Source organism: Pelophylax lessonae (genome assembly GCF_965119305.1).
Source record: "Pelophylax lessonae genome assembly, chromosome: 4".
NCBI classification, from domain to species: Eukaryota; Metazoa; Chordata; class Amphibia; order Anura; family Ranidae; genus Pelophylax; species Pelophylax lessonae.
The window spans coordinates 274,803,162-274,820,156 of NC_138771.1; the positions used below are offsets into that span (position 1 = coordinate 274,803,162).

The 16,995-nt window shown below is 42.1% G+C and overlaps 1 protein-coding gene across 1 annotated transcript in view; it reads right to left on the minus strand.

Moving 5' to 3' along the window:
• Nucleotides 1-16,995, minus strand: part of LOC309553361 (plexin-C1-like) — a 201,429-nt gene that overhangs the window by 100,450 nt on the left and 83,984 nt on the right. Inside the window, exons 10-12 of the mRNA XM_082254465.1 lie at nt 9,819-9,949; nt 4,310-4,489; nt 2,634-2,715 (exon numbers count right to left, since the gene is read on the minus strand). Coding sequence (XP_082110591.1) covers nt 2,634-2,715; nt 4,310-4,489; nt 9,819-9,949 — 393 coding nt within the window. The remainder of the gene's footprint in view (nt 1-2,633; nt 2,716-4,309; nt 4,490-9,818; nt 9,950-16,995) is intronic.

The following is a 16,995-nucleotide window of genomic DNA, read 5'->3' on the forward strand; positions in this document are numbered from 1 at the left end:
TATTTCTTTCTAAAAAGTATGATGCCTAGCTATATATTTTCAACACATACATTTAGATCTGCTGTGAGACCATAATTTACCTTCCCTGTTCCAGCACTGGTTCCTCCTCTATCTCCTTTGGTCACTAAACCTTCTATTTAAACTCAGGTGTGGGAAGCTGTGACCATTGATCATAGAGTCCATATTGCTCCCCTGAGCTACCAGAGTTTTTGTACCTCTGCATCACTACCTGACACTCACAAATGCAAATATTTTAGTGCGTGTCACCTATGTGCAAGGTAACTTTAAGTATTTAAACTTAAGTTGTTTTAATTATAAACAGATTTCCTCTGTAGCATAACATGATACCCCAGAAACATAAGCATGCCATGAATTTAATGTCAAAAATTGAAAAAAGATATTAGTTTTTCTAAGATCAAAGCTACAGTATCTCACAAAAGTGAGTACACCCCTCACATTTTTGTGAATATTTTATTATATCTTTTCATGTGACAACACTGAAGAAATTACACGTTGCTACAATGTAAAGTAGTGAGTGTACAGCTTGTATAACAGTGAATATTTGCTGTCTCCTCAAAATAACTCAACACACTGCTGGCAACAAAAGTGAGTATACCCCTAAGTCGAAATGTCCAACTTGGGCCCAATTAGCCATTTTTTCTCCCCGATGTCAAGTGACTCGATAGTGTTACAAGGCCTCAGGTGTGAATGGGGAGCAGGTGTGTTAAATTTGGTGTTATCGCTCTCACTCTCTCATACTGGTCACTGGAAGTTCAACATGGCATCTCATTGCAAAGATCTCTCCGAGGATCTGAAAAAAAAATTGTTGCTCTACATAAAGATAGGCCTAGGCTATAAGAAGATTGCCAAGACCCTGAAACTGAGCTGCAGCATGGTGGCCAAGACTATACATTGGTTTACCAGGACAGGTTCCACTCAGAACAGGCCTCACTATGGTTAAAAAAGTTGAGTGCACGTACTCAATGTTTTATCCAAAGGCTGTCCTTGGGAAATAGATGTATAAGTGCTGCCAGCATTGCTGCAGAGGTTGAAGAGGTGGGGGGGGGGGGGGGTCAGCCTATCAGTGCTCAGACCATACGCCGCACACTGCATCAAATTGGTCTGCATGGCTGTTGTCCCAGAAGGAAGCCTTTTTTAAAGATGATGCACACGAAAGCCTGCAAACAGTTTGCTGAAGACAAGCAGACTAGGCAAATGGATTACTGGAACCATGTCCTGTGGTCTGATGATACCAAGATAAACCTATTTGGTTCAAATGGTGTCAAGTGTGTGTGCCGCAAACCAGGTGAGGAGTACAAAGACAAGTGTTTTGCCTACAGTCAAGCATGGTGGTGGGAGTGTCATGGTCTGGGGCTGCATGAGTGCTGCCGGTACTGAGGAGCTACAGTTCATTGAGATAACCATGAATGCCAACATGTACTGTGACATACTGAAGAAAAGCAGGATCCATTCCTTCAGAGACAGGGCTGCAGAGCAATATTCCAACATGATAATGACCTTAAACACACCTCCAAGACGACCACTGCCTTGCTAAAGAAGCTGAGGGTAAAGGTGATGGACTGGCCAAGCATGTCTCCAGACCTAAACCCTATTGAGCATCTGTGGGGCATCCTCAAACGGAAGGTGGAGGAGCGCAAGGCCTCTAAAATCCACCAGCTCTGTCATGTCGTCATTGAAGAGTGGAAGAGGACTCAAGTGGCAACTTGTGAAGCTCTAGTGAATTATATGCCCAAGAGAGTTAAGGCAGTGCTGGAAAATAATGGTGGCCACACAAAATATTGACATTTTGGGCCCAATTTGGACATTTTAACTTAGGAGTGTACTCACTTTTGTTGCCAGCGTTTTAGACAATAATGACTGTGTATTGAGTTATTTTGAGTGGACAGCAAATTTACACTGTTAGTGCCGGTTCACACTAGGTCGCTCCGACTTAAGGGGCAACCTGTGAAGTCGCGTGCAGCGCGACTTCGGCGCGACTTGCATGGATTTCATAAAATGAATGTCTATGCAAGTCGCCTCCAGGTCGCCCGAAGTAGTACAGGACCCTTTTTCTTGTGTCGCTCCTATTAGAACGGCTCCTGTACCGCACAATGGGAGCATGATGGACCGCGATTTGTCAGGCTGACAAGTCGCAGTCCAAGTCGGACTAGTGTGAATGCGGTCTTATTCAAGCTGTACACTCACTACTTTACATTGTAGCAAAGTGTAATTTCTTCAGTGTTGTCACATGAAAAGGTATAATAAAATATTTTACAAAAATGTGAGGGGTGTACTCACTTCTGTGAGATGCTGTATGTTTGCCACCCTGCTTCCAGCCTCGTAGACAAGTGAAGAAAAATCTGGGTTTTTAGGTTTTGGGAAGTTTGTATTCAGCTTATAGGGAAATATATTTCAAGAAATGAAAACACTTTGCTGTTCTACAGTTGATCTGGCAATTAGCAACATCAACATAGAGTCATGAAGTGCATCAAAAGGCTAACAGAAAGGGCAAGAACCCTTATAAATATAGAAACTGATACAAAATTGCATTAGATCAGGACTACAAAAGCTTTAAGTTTGTAAAACATTGTGAAAGCCCTGGAAGCAAATTTAGATTTTTGGTTTGTACTTACTTTGTGAAAAGTATTCCCTTTTATACTAACTTTATCCACAAAATCGAGGCTTTTTCCAGACAGTGAGAGTTTTCGACCACCACTAAATAGAAAACATACAAACAGCAGTCACAATACACCAAGAACAAAATGTAGAACTGTTTCTATGAACGGAAAACAATACATTAAAGTGATTCTAAAGGTATTGGCCCCCCTGCCCTCTACTCTCTCCTCACAGGCTGTGATTGACAGCGACAGGCGCCAATGGTTCACACTGTTTCCTCTCTGCCCAGTGAAGAGAGAAAGAACAGTGAAAGACGCTGCTCTCGGGCACAGTGCTGGATCGAGATCAGGTTTAGGTAAGTATAAGGGCTCATGTACACAGGGCACCTGAAAACCTCTTCTGAACACTGGAAACTAACAGCTGGAAACTGACGATAAAAGACGTCCATTTTAGAGCTTTTACATACCAAGTTTATGCGAGTTTAGCAGCCATTATGAGCATTTGAGGTTAGAAGCATTTTTTAAACATACTCTCAGGAGACCCTCCCAAATGCCCACAATGCATGAAAAACAAGTCAATTATTAGCTATGTCAGCCATTCTGTGAGAGAAGAGAGAGCAGTGTGCTTGTAGATAGCTCTCCCATTTCTTTGTGTTTTCACTATGGATCCCATCATGAGCATGTGTGAGGAAATACTCCTGATGTTGCTAAAGCTCCGAAGATGTAGAAAATTTCATGAGAAGACTAGAGTTCATTGCTACTGAACTCATTTATTGATTTCTTCACCTTTAGCCTAGGTTCACACTGATGCGATGCGGGAAACGCAGTGAATCCTGTGTGTTTCTTGCATCACACTATAATCGCATAATCATGCGATCTGCTGCGGGTGTCAATGTTAAATTAATGACATCCCAAAACAACTCATCAGAATTGAATCACATAGGTGTGAACACCCACGCGATCCAATTCAGGTGCAGTGAAAAAAAAAGGTCCTGCACCATTTTGGTGCGGGTGTGGTGCGATTTGAGCCATACAAAATTAATGGCTTTAATTGTACCACACAGACATCACATGTGATTTGCACAGGAATACGATGTGATTTCTCCATCAAAGGGTTAACTGTGTCCCCTGACCAATGTTTTCTAACTGTGTGGGAGGTGCTTTTAGGGGAAGGCATTGATCCATGTTCCTGCTTTGCAGAAACTCAGGATCAATGCCTTCCCTACTGATAAAATAGCGATGTGCCTTGTTTACATAGTTGGATCGTCATTCTGCCTGTGTCCCGAACGATCGGTGGGTGCCCGCAAACATCCGGTCACTAAATCACAGCGAGAGCAAGCCGCCGCTGGCTCACACTCGTGCCCGATACCTGGTAGTGCAGAATCACAGAATCACGTATATATATATATATATATATATACACACATGATCCTGCACAGCGCTGCCATCTTGTAGCAGTAAAACTGTTATTGGGCAGTCGGCAAGTGGTTAAATTGCTGTGCTTTTGAGAGATATGGCAGATTTGTTAGTGAGATTTTTAGCTGAACATTTTAGAATAATGTCTAAACCTAAACTGAGGTGGACGTAGAAACAAACATTTGTTTCCTAGTATAGATTTTTTAAAAAAATCTGAGCTGAGGATAATCAAGCAAAAATGAAAATAAAACCACAATGCAAAGCTTGATCTTTTTTACCTGAGCCACACAACTTTTGGATCATTCACAGAACATGTGGGCAGTGATTCATAAAATATGTTTATGCCTTGTTGACACCTCCCTTCACATTGAACACATAATTGCTTGACTTCCTTGGCATTCGGCAGAGAGATAAAAGCATGGGTGTCGTTCCAGTGCTCTTCTTTTTTAATTCGAACTCTAACAATGAAAACAGTAAATGTATTTGCAAATTTACATTGGACAAACTTAAACACATAGTTGAAACATATATAAGTGAATCCAATTATTTATTATTCTGCTCAGCCAGTCTTTTAATCTATACATTCCTGCCTGACTTCACAGTAAGGTCTGTGATTCCACTTTTCCCTTCTTTAGTTAACCGGTTGCCGACCGCCGCACGACTATATACTGCGGCGGTCAGCCCCGGCCAGGCAGAGTGACGTATGGGTATGTCACTCGCCTGTCACTGACTTGAGAGCCAATTGCGGGCGGGCGCACGCCCGCCGAGGCGCGCGCCCGCCACGGCTCGTTCACTGACAAGTCAGTGCGTGTGACCGGCAGACCCGATGTCCGCCGGTCACACTACGATCGCTCCGGTGAAGGGAGAAAGGTGGCGCCCGTCATTCTCCCTGGTGTAAAAATGAAGATCAGACGGTTCTACTATGTAGGACCGCTGATCTTTGTTTTTACACCAATAGCCATGTCCCTATACAGTTAGAATCACGCCCCTAGGACACACTTAACCCCTCCCTCTCCAATACAGTTAACCCCTTTCCTGCCAGTGTCATTTTTGCAGTAACAGTGCATATGTATAGCACTGATTACTGCAGTAATGTCACTGGTAACCCCAAAAGTGTCAGTCAAGGGTCCGATCTGTCCGCCGCAATGTCGCAGTACCGAAAAAAAATCGCAGATCGCCGCCATTATGCGTTAAAAAAAACACCAAAAATGACAAAAATCTTTCCCTTTGTTAGTAAACGCGATAACTTTTGCGCAAACCAATCAAAATATGCTTTTTGCGATTTTTTTTACCAAACATATGTAGCATAAAACAAATTGGCCGAAAATGTTAAAAAATTTTGATTTTTACATTTTTTTGGGGGGGAATTTCATATAAAAAAAAGTGAAAAATATTGTTATTTTTGCAAAATTGACTCTATTTTTTTGTTTATAGCGCATGATCAAAAAATCGCACAGGTGATCAAATACCACCAAAAGAAAGCTCTGTTTGTGGGAAAAAAAGGACGTCAAATTTGTTTGGGTACAGCGTCGCATGACCGCGCAATTGTCCGTTAAAATCACGCAGTAAAAAAATCACAAAAAAGCCCCTGGTCTTTTTGCAGCCAAATCCTCCGGGGCTTAAGTGGTTAATCGATACCGTTCATGGGCGCCCGCAGAACTTTTTTCAGGGGGGGCATTATTTTAAGGTTACCCATGCTCTCCCCCTTTTAAAAAATGTCATGAAGGGGAGGGGCTTAGTCATTATACATTTTGAGTATATATTTTTAAAGAGCAAACAGCAACATTTATTTTTAAAGCATTTGTTAACCTAAAAAAAAAAAAAAATTATCCTGTTTCCTTAAAGCATGTTGCTTTGCTGTGTAATTTGGTCCCTTCTATCACCTAAAATACCTGATTGATTCTGCCTGGCTATGTTCTCCCCTCTGTAAACTGACCACGGTATACCATAGCTGCTGAGCCCTGACACTGTGGTCATTTCACATGCCTCCGTCAACCGCAGCCCTCCTGTCCTGCTTTGTCCTCTCTCCTCCAATCTCCCTGCCTGTCTGCTCCTGTATCAGTGCCCTCCCCCCTCCTCCTGCTGTAGTTTCATTTAAAGTTTCATACCCTTTCTACAGTCTGTTTAATAATTCTGTGTGCCCGTGTCTGTGTTTATAAAATAAGCCATTCTTTACAAATTTTCAGAGCGCCACTTGCCGCTCACGTGACCCACCGCCTCTCTCCTCCTCTCCCCCTCCCCTCCTCCTCCTCCCCTCCCGACTGACATCAGTGAGGAATCCTCGGCCCCGCCTGCTGCAGGCAGCTGTCAGACGGGGAGAGGAGAGAGCTGACGGGTCACGTGAGCGGTGCTCGGCCCTCTGAAAACTGGTAAAGAATGGCTTATTTTTTTAAAACACATACACAGACACACAGGCACACAGGATTATTAAACAGACCAGACTGGATGGTATAAAGTGGCTTAACAACCACTTGAAAGGGGATGTTGAGATTCAAGGGGGGGGGGGGCATTTGCAGACGCCCATGATACTGTTCGAACCCAGCCTCAGCTACCCAATTGGACAATGACGAAGAAGCATCACGTTGATGAGGTAACTCTTAAACCCTCAGCTCTCTGATTGGACAATGAATGAGAAGCATCACAATGATGAGGTTATTCTTAAGTCCTCAGCTCCCTAATTGGACAAGGATGAAGAAGCATCACAATGATGAGGTCATCCCTAAGTCATCCTTGTTCTCTCCCATCTTGTAAACATTTTGTAAATGGGGCGAGCACAACTGGTAGAGGCACTGGAAAACCATACAAGAGACAGTAAAATCCAGGAACAACCCAAGCTGGTTTGTCCTGGACTTTCATTCAGCAAGGCTGTACACCCACACAGTTCAATGCAGGAGGGCTTTATACAAGTCCATGGCATAAAACAAAAAAAACATCTCATTGTCTGAACCATTGGGTAAATATATATGTTTTCTTGACTAACAGGTTCCCGCTATGTGTTCCTCAAAACAAAGAGTTCCCTTTCCTTTTTTTTTTTTTGGCATTCTGGTAGTATTATTCTCAGAAAATATTATATTATAATTAACTCTGTGGGTATGGGGGTTAACATATCACCAATTACAGCTAAGAATGTCAGCAGGAGGATTCCCCCATCCACCTTGAATGTGTAAATGGGGGAATTTAATATTTTTTTCGTCAACACAATAGTTGAGGTCCGGTTCACACTGATGCGGTGAGGTAACTGCTGCAATTCCTTTCCTGCAATGCATCAGAATTGCAGGCAGTTCACACTGCACTCTGCAAACCACTGCGGGTGTCAATATTAATGATCAAAGTTAATGATACCCACAAATTGGTTTGCAGAATGCAGTGCGCACTGTGGAAGCCGATGGAATTGGATCATATGGGTCTGAACACCCTTGCGATCTGATTCCAGTGCAGACAAAAAAAATGGTCTTGCACCTTTTTGGAGCAGATCCAATGCAAATTGAGCCATACACAATGTATGGTTCAATTTGCATCACACTGAAGTTGCATGTCATTTGTAGAGGAATCTTGTGCGATTCCTGGACAAATGACATGCAATGCAGTACACTGCATCAGTGTGAACCCAACCTGAATGAAAAAAAATCCATGCATGGGCTGCCCATGTTCTTAATGGAAGTGAAGTTTGTCAAGCTCTTGGAAGAACAGAGAAAGGGGGAGACAAGGGAGGGAGATAGGCACAGTTCAGCAATCATACTACACTGCACAGCTCACTGTGTACTCACCCAGGGTTAAAGCTGTTATCTCTCTCACACACCGCCGGCATCTTTCATGTTTCCCGCCCACATCTCCTGCCAGATACAGCTGCATGCCATGTTTCACCCAATAGCGTCCTTAATTTTAGAGGTCTCTGTTATTAAGCCCCTATTGGGCAAAACATGTTAGAGCGAGTTGTCCCATGGTTAGGAGACCAAGCTGAAGACATTTTTTATTAAGAGGAGTTTAGTATATGCCAAGGCAGTGCATGGACAGGTGTCATTTTGTTGTAGTCACCAATGTGTCTGATGAGACAGTATTCTAGCACCTGCAAACATTGTGGCCATAAAAGACTAGCATAACTGTGACTGGCATAGCAGATTGGGGCATCAAATTGCATCAATACTATTTGTTTTTTTTTTGTCTCCTACCCATGGGAAAACCCCCTGTAACATATTTCACCCATTAGAGGCTTAATTGTAAAGGTCTCTATCATCAAGCCCCTATTGGGCGAAACAGGTTAGAAGGGGTTGTCCCATGGGTTGGAGACCAAGCCTAAGCTATTTTTTTTTACAAAAAACAGCTCAGTTTATGCCAAGGCAGTGTGCAGACAGGTGTAATTTTGTTGTACTCCTTGATGTATCCTCCGAGCCAGTATTTAAGTACCTGCAAACGTTGTGGCAATAACAGACTGGCATAACTGACTGGAATAGCAGATTGGGGCATTTGAGAGGTATCAGTTTTTTTTGGTCCACTAAGTCAGGTACTTAGTATTTTTAGAAAATTAGAAATGCCAATCCCATGTTTGTGTCATGACAGATAAACTTTAAAGCCCAACCCCAGGCAAAATCAGTTTTTTTCTCATTCCACCTTCCTCTAACCCAGGTGTATATTTTTCCTTACTTGGTAAAGCCAGTATCACTAACCCCCCATGCAGACCCCATGCTGATGCCATTTCTGCCTTCTGGGACCACTAGTGCAGTGCCACACATTAACTCTTTATGGCTGGTTCCATTTTCTCCCCTCAGTGTTATTTTGGTTCTCTTCTGTATCCCAAGAAGACCCCTCCCATGGGAATTATCCATTTTAGCAGGCAGTGACATGGACACCTGAAAGAAGGACTCTTCCAGAAAGAAGACAGAAAGGAGAAGGACCCTATGCTGGATAATAATGTGACCATTGCTTAAAGTGGAACTATGCCCTCCTATTGTTTTCAGCCAAGAAAGCTGCCATCTTTGCCTCGGTTTCATCTTCAAATACCAAGTTGTGCACATGCGATCAGCTATGACACCAGCCATATGATGGTTTACAGTTTGGTTGAGAGCACAAGTGAAAGTGACAGTTACATTCCTTAAACATACCGGCAATGTAACTGTTTTTTGAAACTGTTAAATCAATGGGTTTAGTTCTGCTTTATAGTAAGAGCAAAATAGGAATTTGGAAAAAAAAAAAAAATTTGTTAAGTGGGGGGGGGGGGGGAGGGGGTGGGAGGAGAGCTTACTTTGTTTCTAGAGTTAAGCTTTAAATAAACTTTCACTGAAGGGCAGAGTTTAAACAGATCGAATGTGCAATCATGGTAATTGCATTCAACAGTCCTCCATGCTTCTCTGAGACAATACTGTAATCCACCTAACAACTGTACTTTTATTTACTCCATCCGCCAATCCCCCACAGTTATTAGCTCTTGTATCTCTTGACCCTCCCTCTTAGATTGTAAGCTCTATCAAGCAGGTCCCTCTGACTCCTACTGTATTAAAATGTATTGTATTTGTACTGTCTACCCTCAAGTTGTAAAGCGCTGCGTAAACTGTTGGCGCTATATAAATCCTATATAATAATAATTTGCCTGATAAGATATAGGACCAGTGGAAAATGATTACAAATGTGAAATTTTAAATGCCCTAACTGTTGAATAGTTTGCAGAAACATGCTGGATCCTTAGTTGTTGGCAAATGATCTGCTCATGTATGTCCAGCATTGCATTCCATTAAAGTTTGTGGTGGTATAGAACTTTGGACATGCTACATAAAGTGTTGCACTCTAACTTACTCCTGTGGTTTGCAGCTGCTGGTGCCTACTAAAAACAATCTTGTTAGATTCTTCAAATTCTCTCCAGTAATCAGAACATTCCTTTTTCCGGCATAGGTTATCCTGTTAGGGTATACTGATTTAATCTTGACCTGGGTGAGAAAGAAAACATTATAAGCTAGAACCCTGGCACCTCAAGAAAGATTTCTGATTTAACACCTTTTCTCCAAAGCATATTGGGCTAATTCAGTTCTAACAAAATTTCAACCATTTAGTAGCATGTGCTTTTTGTTTGTTGAATCAAAAAAGTGATAATTCTGGTAAAAATATAAATGTAAAAAAGACAAGTTTTAGCATGTGCAAACCTGTTGTTTTTCAGGGTGCCATGTATGGCTTCCGAAATAGACACAGAAGCTTATGAGACACTCAAAAAACGAACAGGTATATGATATTATTATGCCCCCCACTGTACTTTCCCACATTTCTTCTGCTTAAAAAAGCTAGAAAGAACCAGATTTCTAATGAGTGGGTGAAAACGCAACGCGATGATGTGTAGTTGTTTTACACGGTAATTACCATAGAAGCCAGTGTTTGTTCTTTTCCACTTGAATAGTAAAGGAATGGCACTCGGTATCCAAAAGAGTAAGAACTTGAGTGGCCAATGAAGACATCAATAATACCTTATAACCAACAGGTAGCAAAAATAAACTTCATATATTGATTAAAAAGTTAGCAAAAGTTAATCAATGCACCCTACCTAAAAGCACACAGGCTGACTCAAACTGCCTAATGCCATACTAAAAGTGTAACTTTTGTCAGAAAATTAAGTCCTGCTAGATTACTTCAGGTTGCCCCTTTTGCAGGTATAGGTATGTAAAACATTAATAAATAAGTGCCTATTCTGTTTAAAATCCAGTAATATACTGTCTCACCCTGCTCTGCACATGCTCAGTTGCTTTCCATTTTTGGAATTGTGTTGAAAATCTGAGCCTCTAGAGACTGATCTGCTGATACCCTAAAGACTTACTGCTGCTCAAGGGCTCTGGGCTTCAGTAAAATGGCAGCCTCCAGCAAGAAAGAACAGGAGCAATGCTGGAGGCATTGCTAGAGCACACACTAATTTTGGTAGCATAATTATTAATGTGGCATGTATGTTCTTTGCTAAAGAACATTATTTTTATTATGTGTAGCACCCTTCTAGGTAGGTGCTAGGTGAACACATTTGGTGGCTCTGTTATGCTTATCAGGAGAGCCAGATCTGTTAGTTTAGCCTGTCACATGTTTCCAAGTGTAATTCACTGGGTCTGGGGGAGTTTCCCCACTGCATCCAATGAGGGAGCTCATTGGACGGTGGAGGAAACCATTGAACGGTGGCGGAAACCTAGCCAGTGCCAAACTCTGTTTAATGTCAGTTCCAGTGGGAGGGCATTCCCACAATGCATCCTGGGATTGCACATAAATAGGAAGGGAGCATGTGACAGGGCGTCTTTTGGTGAGAGCAAAGTTCCAGGAGGAGGTGGACGGCTGTCTCTCCTCCTGCAGAGTGAGGAAGGTGATCCAGGCGGTCGGCCTAGGGACCAGGAGTGGAGCTGGGCTGCAGAGGATCCAGTGTGCTGACCAGTGGAGCTGTTGGGCAGAGGACTTTGGGAAAAACTGTATTGTGAGTACTAAAGGATCTGCCTAGGGGTCTGCCTAAGAGAGGGGACCACTCCAGAGAAGTCAAGGGATCAAGGAGCCAGCTCACTCAGAGTGTTACAGTAAAGGGGGTGCCGTGTAGTGAACCCTGAAGATTAGGGAAAAAGGAGGTGCCAGGAAGGGCCCTGAAGTTGTTCAGCAGTACAGTTCAGATTGCTTCAGAGTACAGATTACTTCAGAGTACAGATTACCTCAAAGAATTCCTTCAGTTCTGCGTCACAGCTTGTGACAAACTGAAACCAGCGGCCTAGCCATGACTAGCTCAATTTCAGTGTTACTCAGCGTTACTCAGCATTAACCAGCATTTATTCAAGGCGTCCCTGCCTATTGTACATAGTTCTATTCAGTTGGATTATCCCACTCATCCCTTCTCCTATCCAAGTTCCTAATAAAACATAAAAACCAAAGAACCTGGATTGATTCTTGTCTGAAGTAAAAACACTTGGAGAAATGCCAGATTGGTCTACTGTTGCTAATGGTAACCCAGGGGAACCCGTAACCAGCAGCTCCCTTGGGAGTAGTGTTGCATATGTTTGCTGTGTCCCCCACTGGGCTTCTGGCAAATTGCAAATGGGACTTCTTATGGCTTTCTGTCAACAAAGGCTTTCTTCTTACCACTCTTTCATAAAGGCCAGATTCGTGGAGTGCACGACTAATAGTTGTCCTGTGGACAGATTCTACCACCTGAGCTGTGGATCTCTGCATCTTCTTCAGAGATACTATGTGCCTCTTGGCTGCTTCTCTGATTAATGCTCTACTTGTCTCTGTCTTGGTAGGTTTGCAGTTCTGCATACTTTTCAGATGATGGATTGAAAAGTGCTCCATGAGATGTTCAAAGCGTGGGATATTTTTTTATAGCCTAACCCTGCTTTAAACATCTCCACAACTTTATCACTGACCTGTCTGGTGTGTTCCTTGGCCTTCATGATGCTGTTTGTTCACTAAGGTTCTCTAACAAACCTCTGAGGGCTTCACAGAACAGCTGTATTTATACTGAGATTAAATTACATACTTATCAATTTCCTTCTACTTCACAATTATGTGCAACTTTGTTTTGGTCTATCACATAAAATCCCAATAAAATACATTTAAGTTTTTTTGTTGTAACATGACAAAATGTGGAAAATTTCAAGGGGCCTGAATACTTCTTCAAGGCACTTTATGCTCTTTCTCTGCAACCCAGTGTTCCCTTCAGCTTTTCAAACCATTTCTAAATTGCAAGCCTAGATCTTGGCAGGCATGAACCAAATCTCCAAGCTTATTGTGTCTAACAAGGCCAAGTCATTTTTGTCTCTGTAACAGGCATACCAACTGCCATCAACAGAATTATACATACTCTCAGATAAAAAACGTTATAGAACACTATATTAGGCCTCTGGATGGCCCTCTATTCTTGACCTCTTTCGAACAACAGTGTCGTATCGACCCACAGTTGTGGGGCATGATAACACTCCTATATACCTTCCTGTCAACTCTCAGTATCTCAGCTTTCAACCTACAATTGACAGTGGAAGACAGACTTAGGGAAGGATTTAGATGGGGGAAGACTGGTGTCAAAATGGGCCACAGTGAAATCCAGCTCACATAACATACTGGCTGTAGAAACCAATTAGAAAGTCATGACACATTGGTACTTAGTACCCACCAGAATTGCTCATTTTGTACCTGGCTATTCTCCTCTGTGTTTTTGAGGATATGGACAACTGGGAACATTTTATCACACATTGTGGACATGCATGGTGCCTCAGCAATTCTGGACCAATATTTTCTCACTTCTTACTACATTATTGGCAATCCCTCCCACAGTGGAATATACTCTCTCCTGTCCCCATGCCAGGCCATCTGATCTCCTCAATGTAAAATTCAAGCTTATAGTCCATGTATTTGATGTATTTGCTGCAACAAAACAGAAGATTGGGAAAGTATGTACATCCTCCACTATTTCTATAGCTAAAACTAAATAAAAAATTATGCAAACTATGTTTCACAAGAAATCAAAGGCCAGGCTGCCGGATACAATGAAAACATTCTAACATTATTTGGTATTTGGTACTGTAGTTCAAACACTTTCTCCCATCTTGAATTGACACATGCCTGCTGGGTCTTCAGGCCTGGCTTGACCACAGCCCTTTTACCAACCCTCTTCCCTCCTATGCCCACCCTACTGTCCCCCCCCCCCACTTTTTCTTACCTTTACCCAGAACCTCATCAGTCTAACTTAGCAGATATACACCATCCATCCAAGAAGCTCTATCTTGTTCTTTTCTGTATCAATAATCTTAAGGCCCCATTCACACTGGGGCGATCCGACTTCCAGGGGCAACCTCCGAGGTCGCGGTACGAGCAGCGCGCCGTGACCTCGGAGCGGCCGCCACGGACTTCATAACACTGAAGTCTATGACGGTCGCTCCGGGTCGCCCCAAAGAAGCTCCGGACCCTTTTTCTAAGTCGGAGCGACTTGTGTCGCTCCTATTAGAACGGGTCCGCAGCTTCCCTATGGAAGGCGACCTACGGCGACCTGTGAGGCGACCAGGTCGCCTCACAGGTCGCCCCAGTGTGAACGGGGACTCAAACTAACAGCCTGGATTATTGTCTGTTTATGAGTAATCTCTAATCAGTCTAATTGTCTATGTGCTCTGACAAGCTGCTACCTCTGTTCTTACTGCGTACTCTGTACCTTATGATGTATGCAATGGAATTTAGAATAAATTTAAAAAATCTATTGAACCATAAAATATTTATATTGATGTGTTTGTAAATTTATAATTTAATTTATTAATGGTTTTGTGTTTATATTTGCCTGGAGTACAATTTTAATGTCCAGTAGGCATTTGACTAGGTCTTAAAAAATTTTAATAAATGTAATTCCATCAAATGGAAAACATACAATGCTACGATGCTGGAAACTGCTAGTGCAAACAGAACCAGCTACAAAAGCAATTTAGGTGCCACCTACCCAGGTATACCAGTCATTGCATGAGGCTTTTTGATCATGACTCAAAAAATGTCTAATTCGTGTCATTAATTGTTCATTTTACAGGCGTGAATTTTTATTCGTACTAAATTAATTTTGTCAAAAACCACAACTGTTATCCCTGACTAATCTTAAAAAATAAAAAAGTGGTTTTGGTTCCAAACATGCAGCAGCTACTGATAGTTACCAATTTCAGGAAGTACACTGAAAAATATGTGCTAATTCTGTATTACCATAGGGGTTGCTAAATCTGTGGTGTGGGGGTGTGCATGGTTTACATTTCCTGCTGTGAAAACAACACATTCAGTGCCAGTTAGACTTTTTTTTTTTTTTTTAACAGCGAATTTGTAAAACCCTTTTTAATGTTTAAAACTTAATTTATATGAAAGAAAAATTACTAAGCTCTTGTGCACACAAGATATTTTGTAAGCAACCCCATCTCCCAGAACCCATTTGATATATACAGGGTGAGAGCCTTTCATAGACCTTGTAATGCCTCATGCACACAGGGCGTTTTTACAGCTGCTTTTAGGAGCGTCAGGAGTTTTTTTTTTTTTTTTGCAGCTTAAAACCGCCCCTCCATGTTATTCTATGGCCTCATGCACACACAGGCTTTTAGGAGCTGTAAGTGGCATTGGCGTTTTTAAGCTGTAAAAAAAACCCTGGGCAGCAGCGTTAAGCTGTAAAAACGCCTGACATGCTAAAGGCTTCTAAAGGCTGCATACAGGGTAAGGCCACGTCAGACGTTTTAAAGCTGTAGTAGTTGGATTTGAGGTTGGAAAATAGAAGAGGGAAGAGAAAGGCTGCTAAATGCTAACACTTCTAAACATGGCTAAAACGTGCATTACCGCCAATACGAAACACTTCTGAAAGCACGTTTTTACACCTGCTTTTTCCTAGCATCAGAACTGGCTTTGCAGCTCATTTTTTCAAACGACCGGTGTGTATGAAGTCTAAAAAAATTGTCGCTGATAAAGGTTTAAACAATAGATACGAGAAGAAAAAAGAAATTGCAAAAAGACAAAATGATACCCTTTCCTGTATAAAATGCAATGTAGGTGCCTAGCTGAGATGACTGACTCATGGACCCAGGAGCAGTTGTCATTTGCAACAACACGCCATGAGTCCCCAGTGACCACCACAAATAAACCAAAAGCAAAGGGTTGTAACAGAAAAGAGCTACATTTTTTGCTCATACATGAATAAATGACAGCAGTGATGTTTCAGCCAACCATGCGTTTTCCCAAGCTAATTACTGACATAAGACATGCTCCTTTAGAAGGAGGAAATCCAGAAATGACTTGCATAAGAATACAGGAACCATTTGTTGACAGGTTCAAACAAGATATCAAAATAACAATATATCAATACAATAGTATAACAACAACAGGAGCAAACACCAGTTGAGAATCGGGGTCAACTAAGTGTATACACTTTTAGGCTGAAGTCTGAAAAAAAACAAACTAAATAATAATAAGTAAGTGTTACAAAAAGAAATACATATTTACCATATGTAACAACAACATATTTATCATATTTACCAACAAACACAGTTTACCCCTTTAGAGCCAGTTCACACTACCAGAAAGTCGCCCCATGAAGGAGCGACTTTTAAGCGTGACTTTGAAGAGACTTTGAAGAGACTTAAATGATAGGTGACTTTGTCTGTGGGGAATGCCTGGATAATCTTCTTCCTAGAAAGTCTGATCACAGTCGCTTGAAAATAGATAAGGATCCAACTTAGAGGCGACTCCCATTGAAGTCTATGTGCACAAGTCGAATCACAGGTCGCCTTGAAGTAGTACAGGAACCTTTTCTGAAGTAGGAGCGACTTCAGTAGTGCATATTAAGACGGCTCTCATTCATTTACATTGAATTTGTAATGACAAGCGACTTGGGACTACTTGAGGTCGCACAAATCGCGTCCCAATTCGGAGTAGTGTGAACCGAGTCTTAGTAGACATATTCAAACCAAGGATCCAGAGATCTTTTTTCTGTTTCAGTCAGAGCAGTGATACGATTACCTCCCCATCCCACTCTAGGCACCTGATCTATCACCATAAACTTAAAATTCACATCCCTTTGTCAAACTACAAAAAAGTGTAAACCTGCATTTATTGTGTTTTTTTGCCATTATTTGACTTTTTTCTCCTTTACAAGTCAGTATGAACACATCACAAATTTGTCCCAAACTGATCATAATGACCCTGAACTGATCTCCAATTGGTCTCAAAAAGCAAGCCAATTTTCTGTGTTTGTTTTGTTGTACATTAATGTAGCACTAAAGGGGGCACGCTGTGGTCTCTCTGCATTGAAAGGGGGCACACTGTGGTCTCTCTGCATTGAAAGGGGGCACGCTGTGGTCTCGCTGCATTGAAAGGGGGCACGCTGTGGTCAGTCTGCATTGAAAGGGGGCACGCTGTGGTCAGTCTGCATTGAAAGGGGGCACGATGTGATCAGTCTGCATTGAAAGGGGGCACGCTGTGGTCTCTCTGCATTGAAAGGGGGCACGCTGTGGTCTTTCTGCAT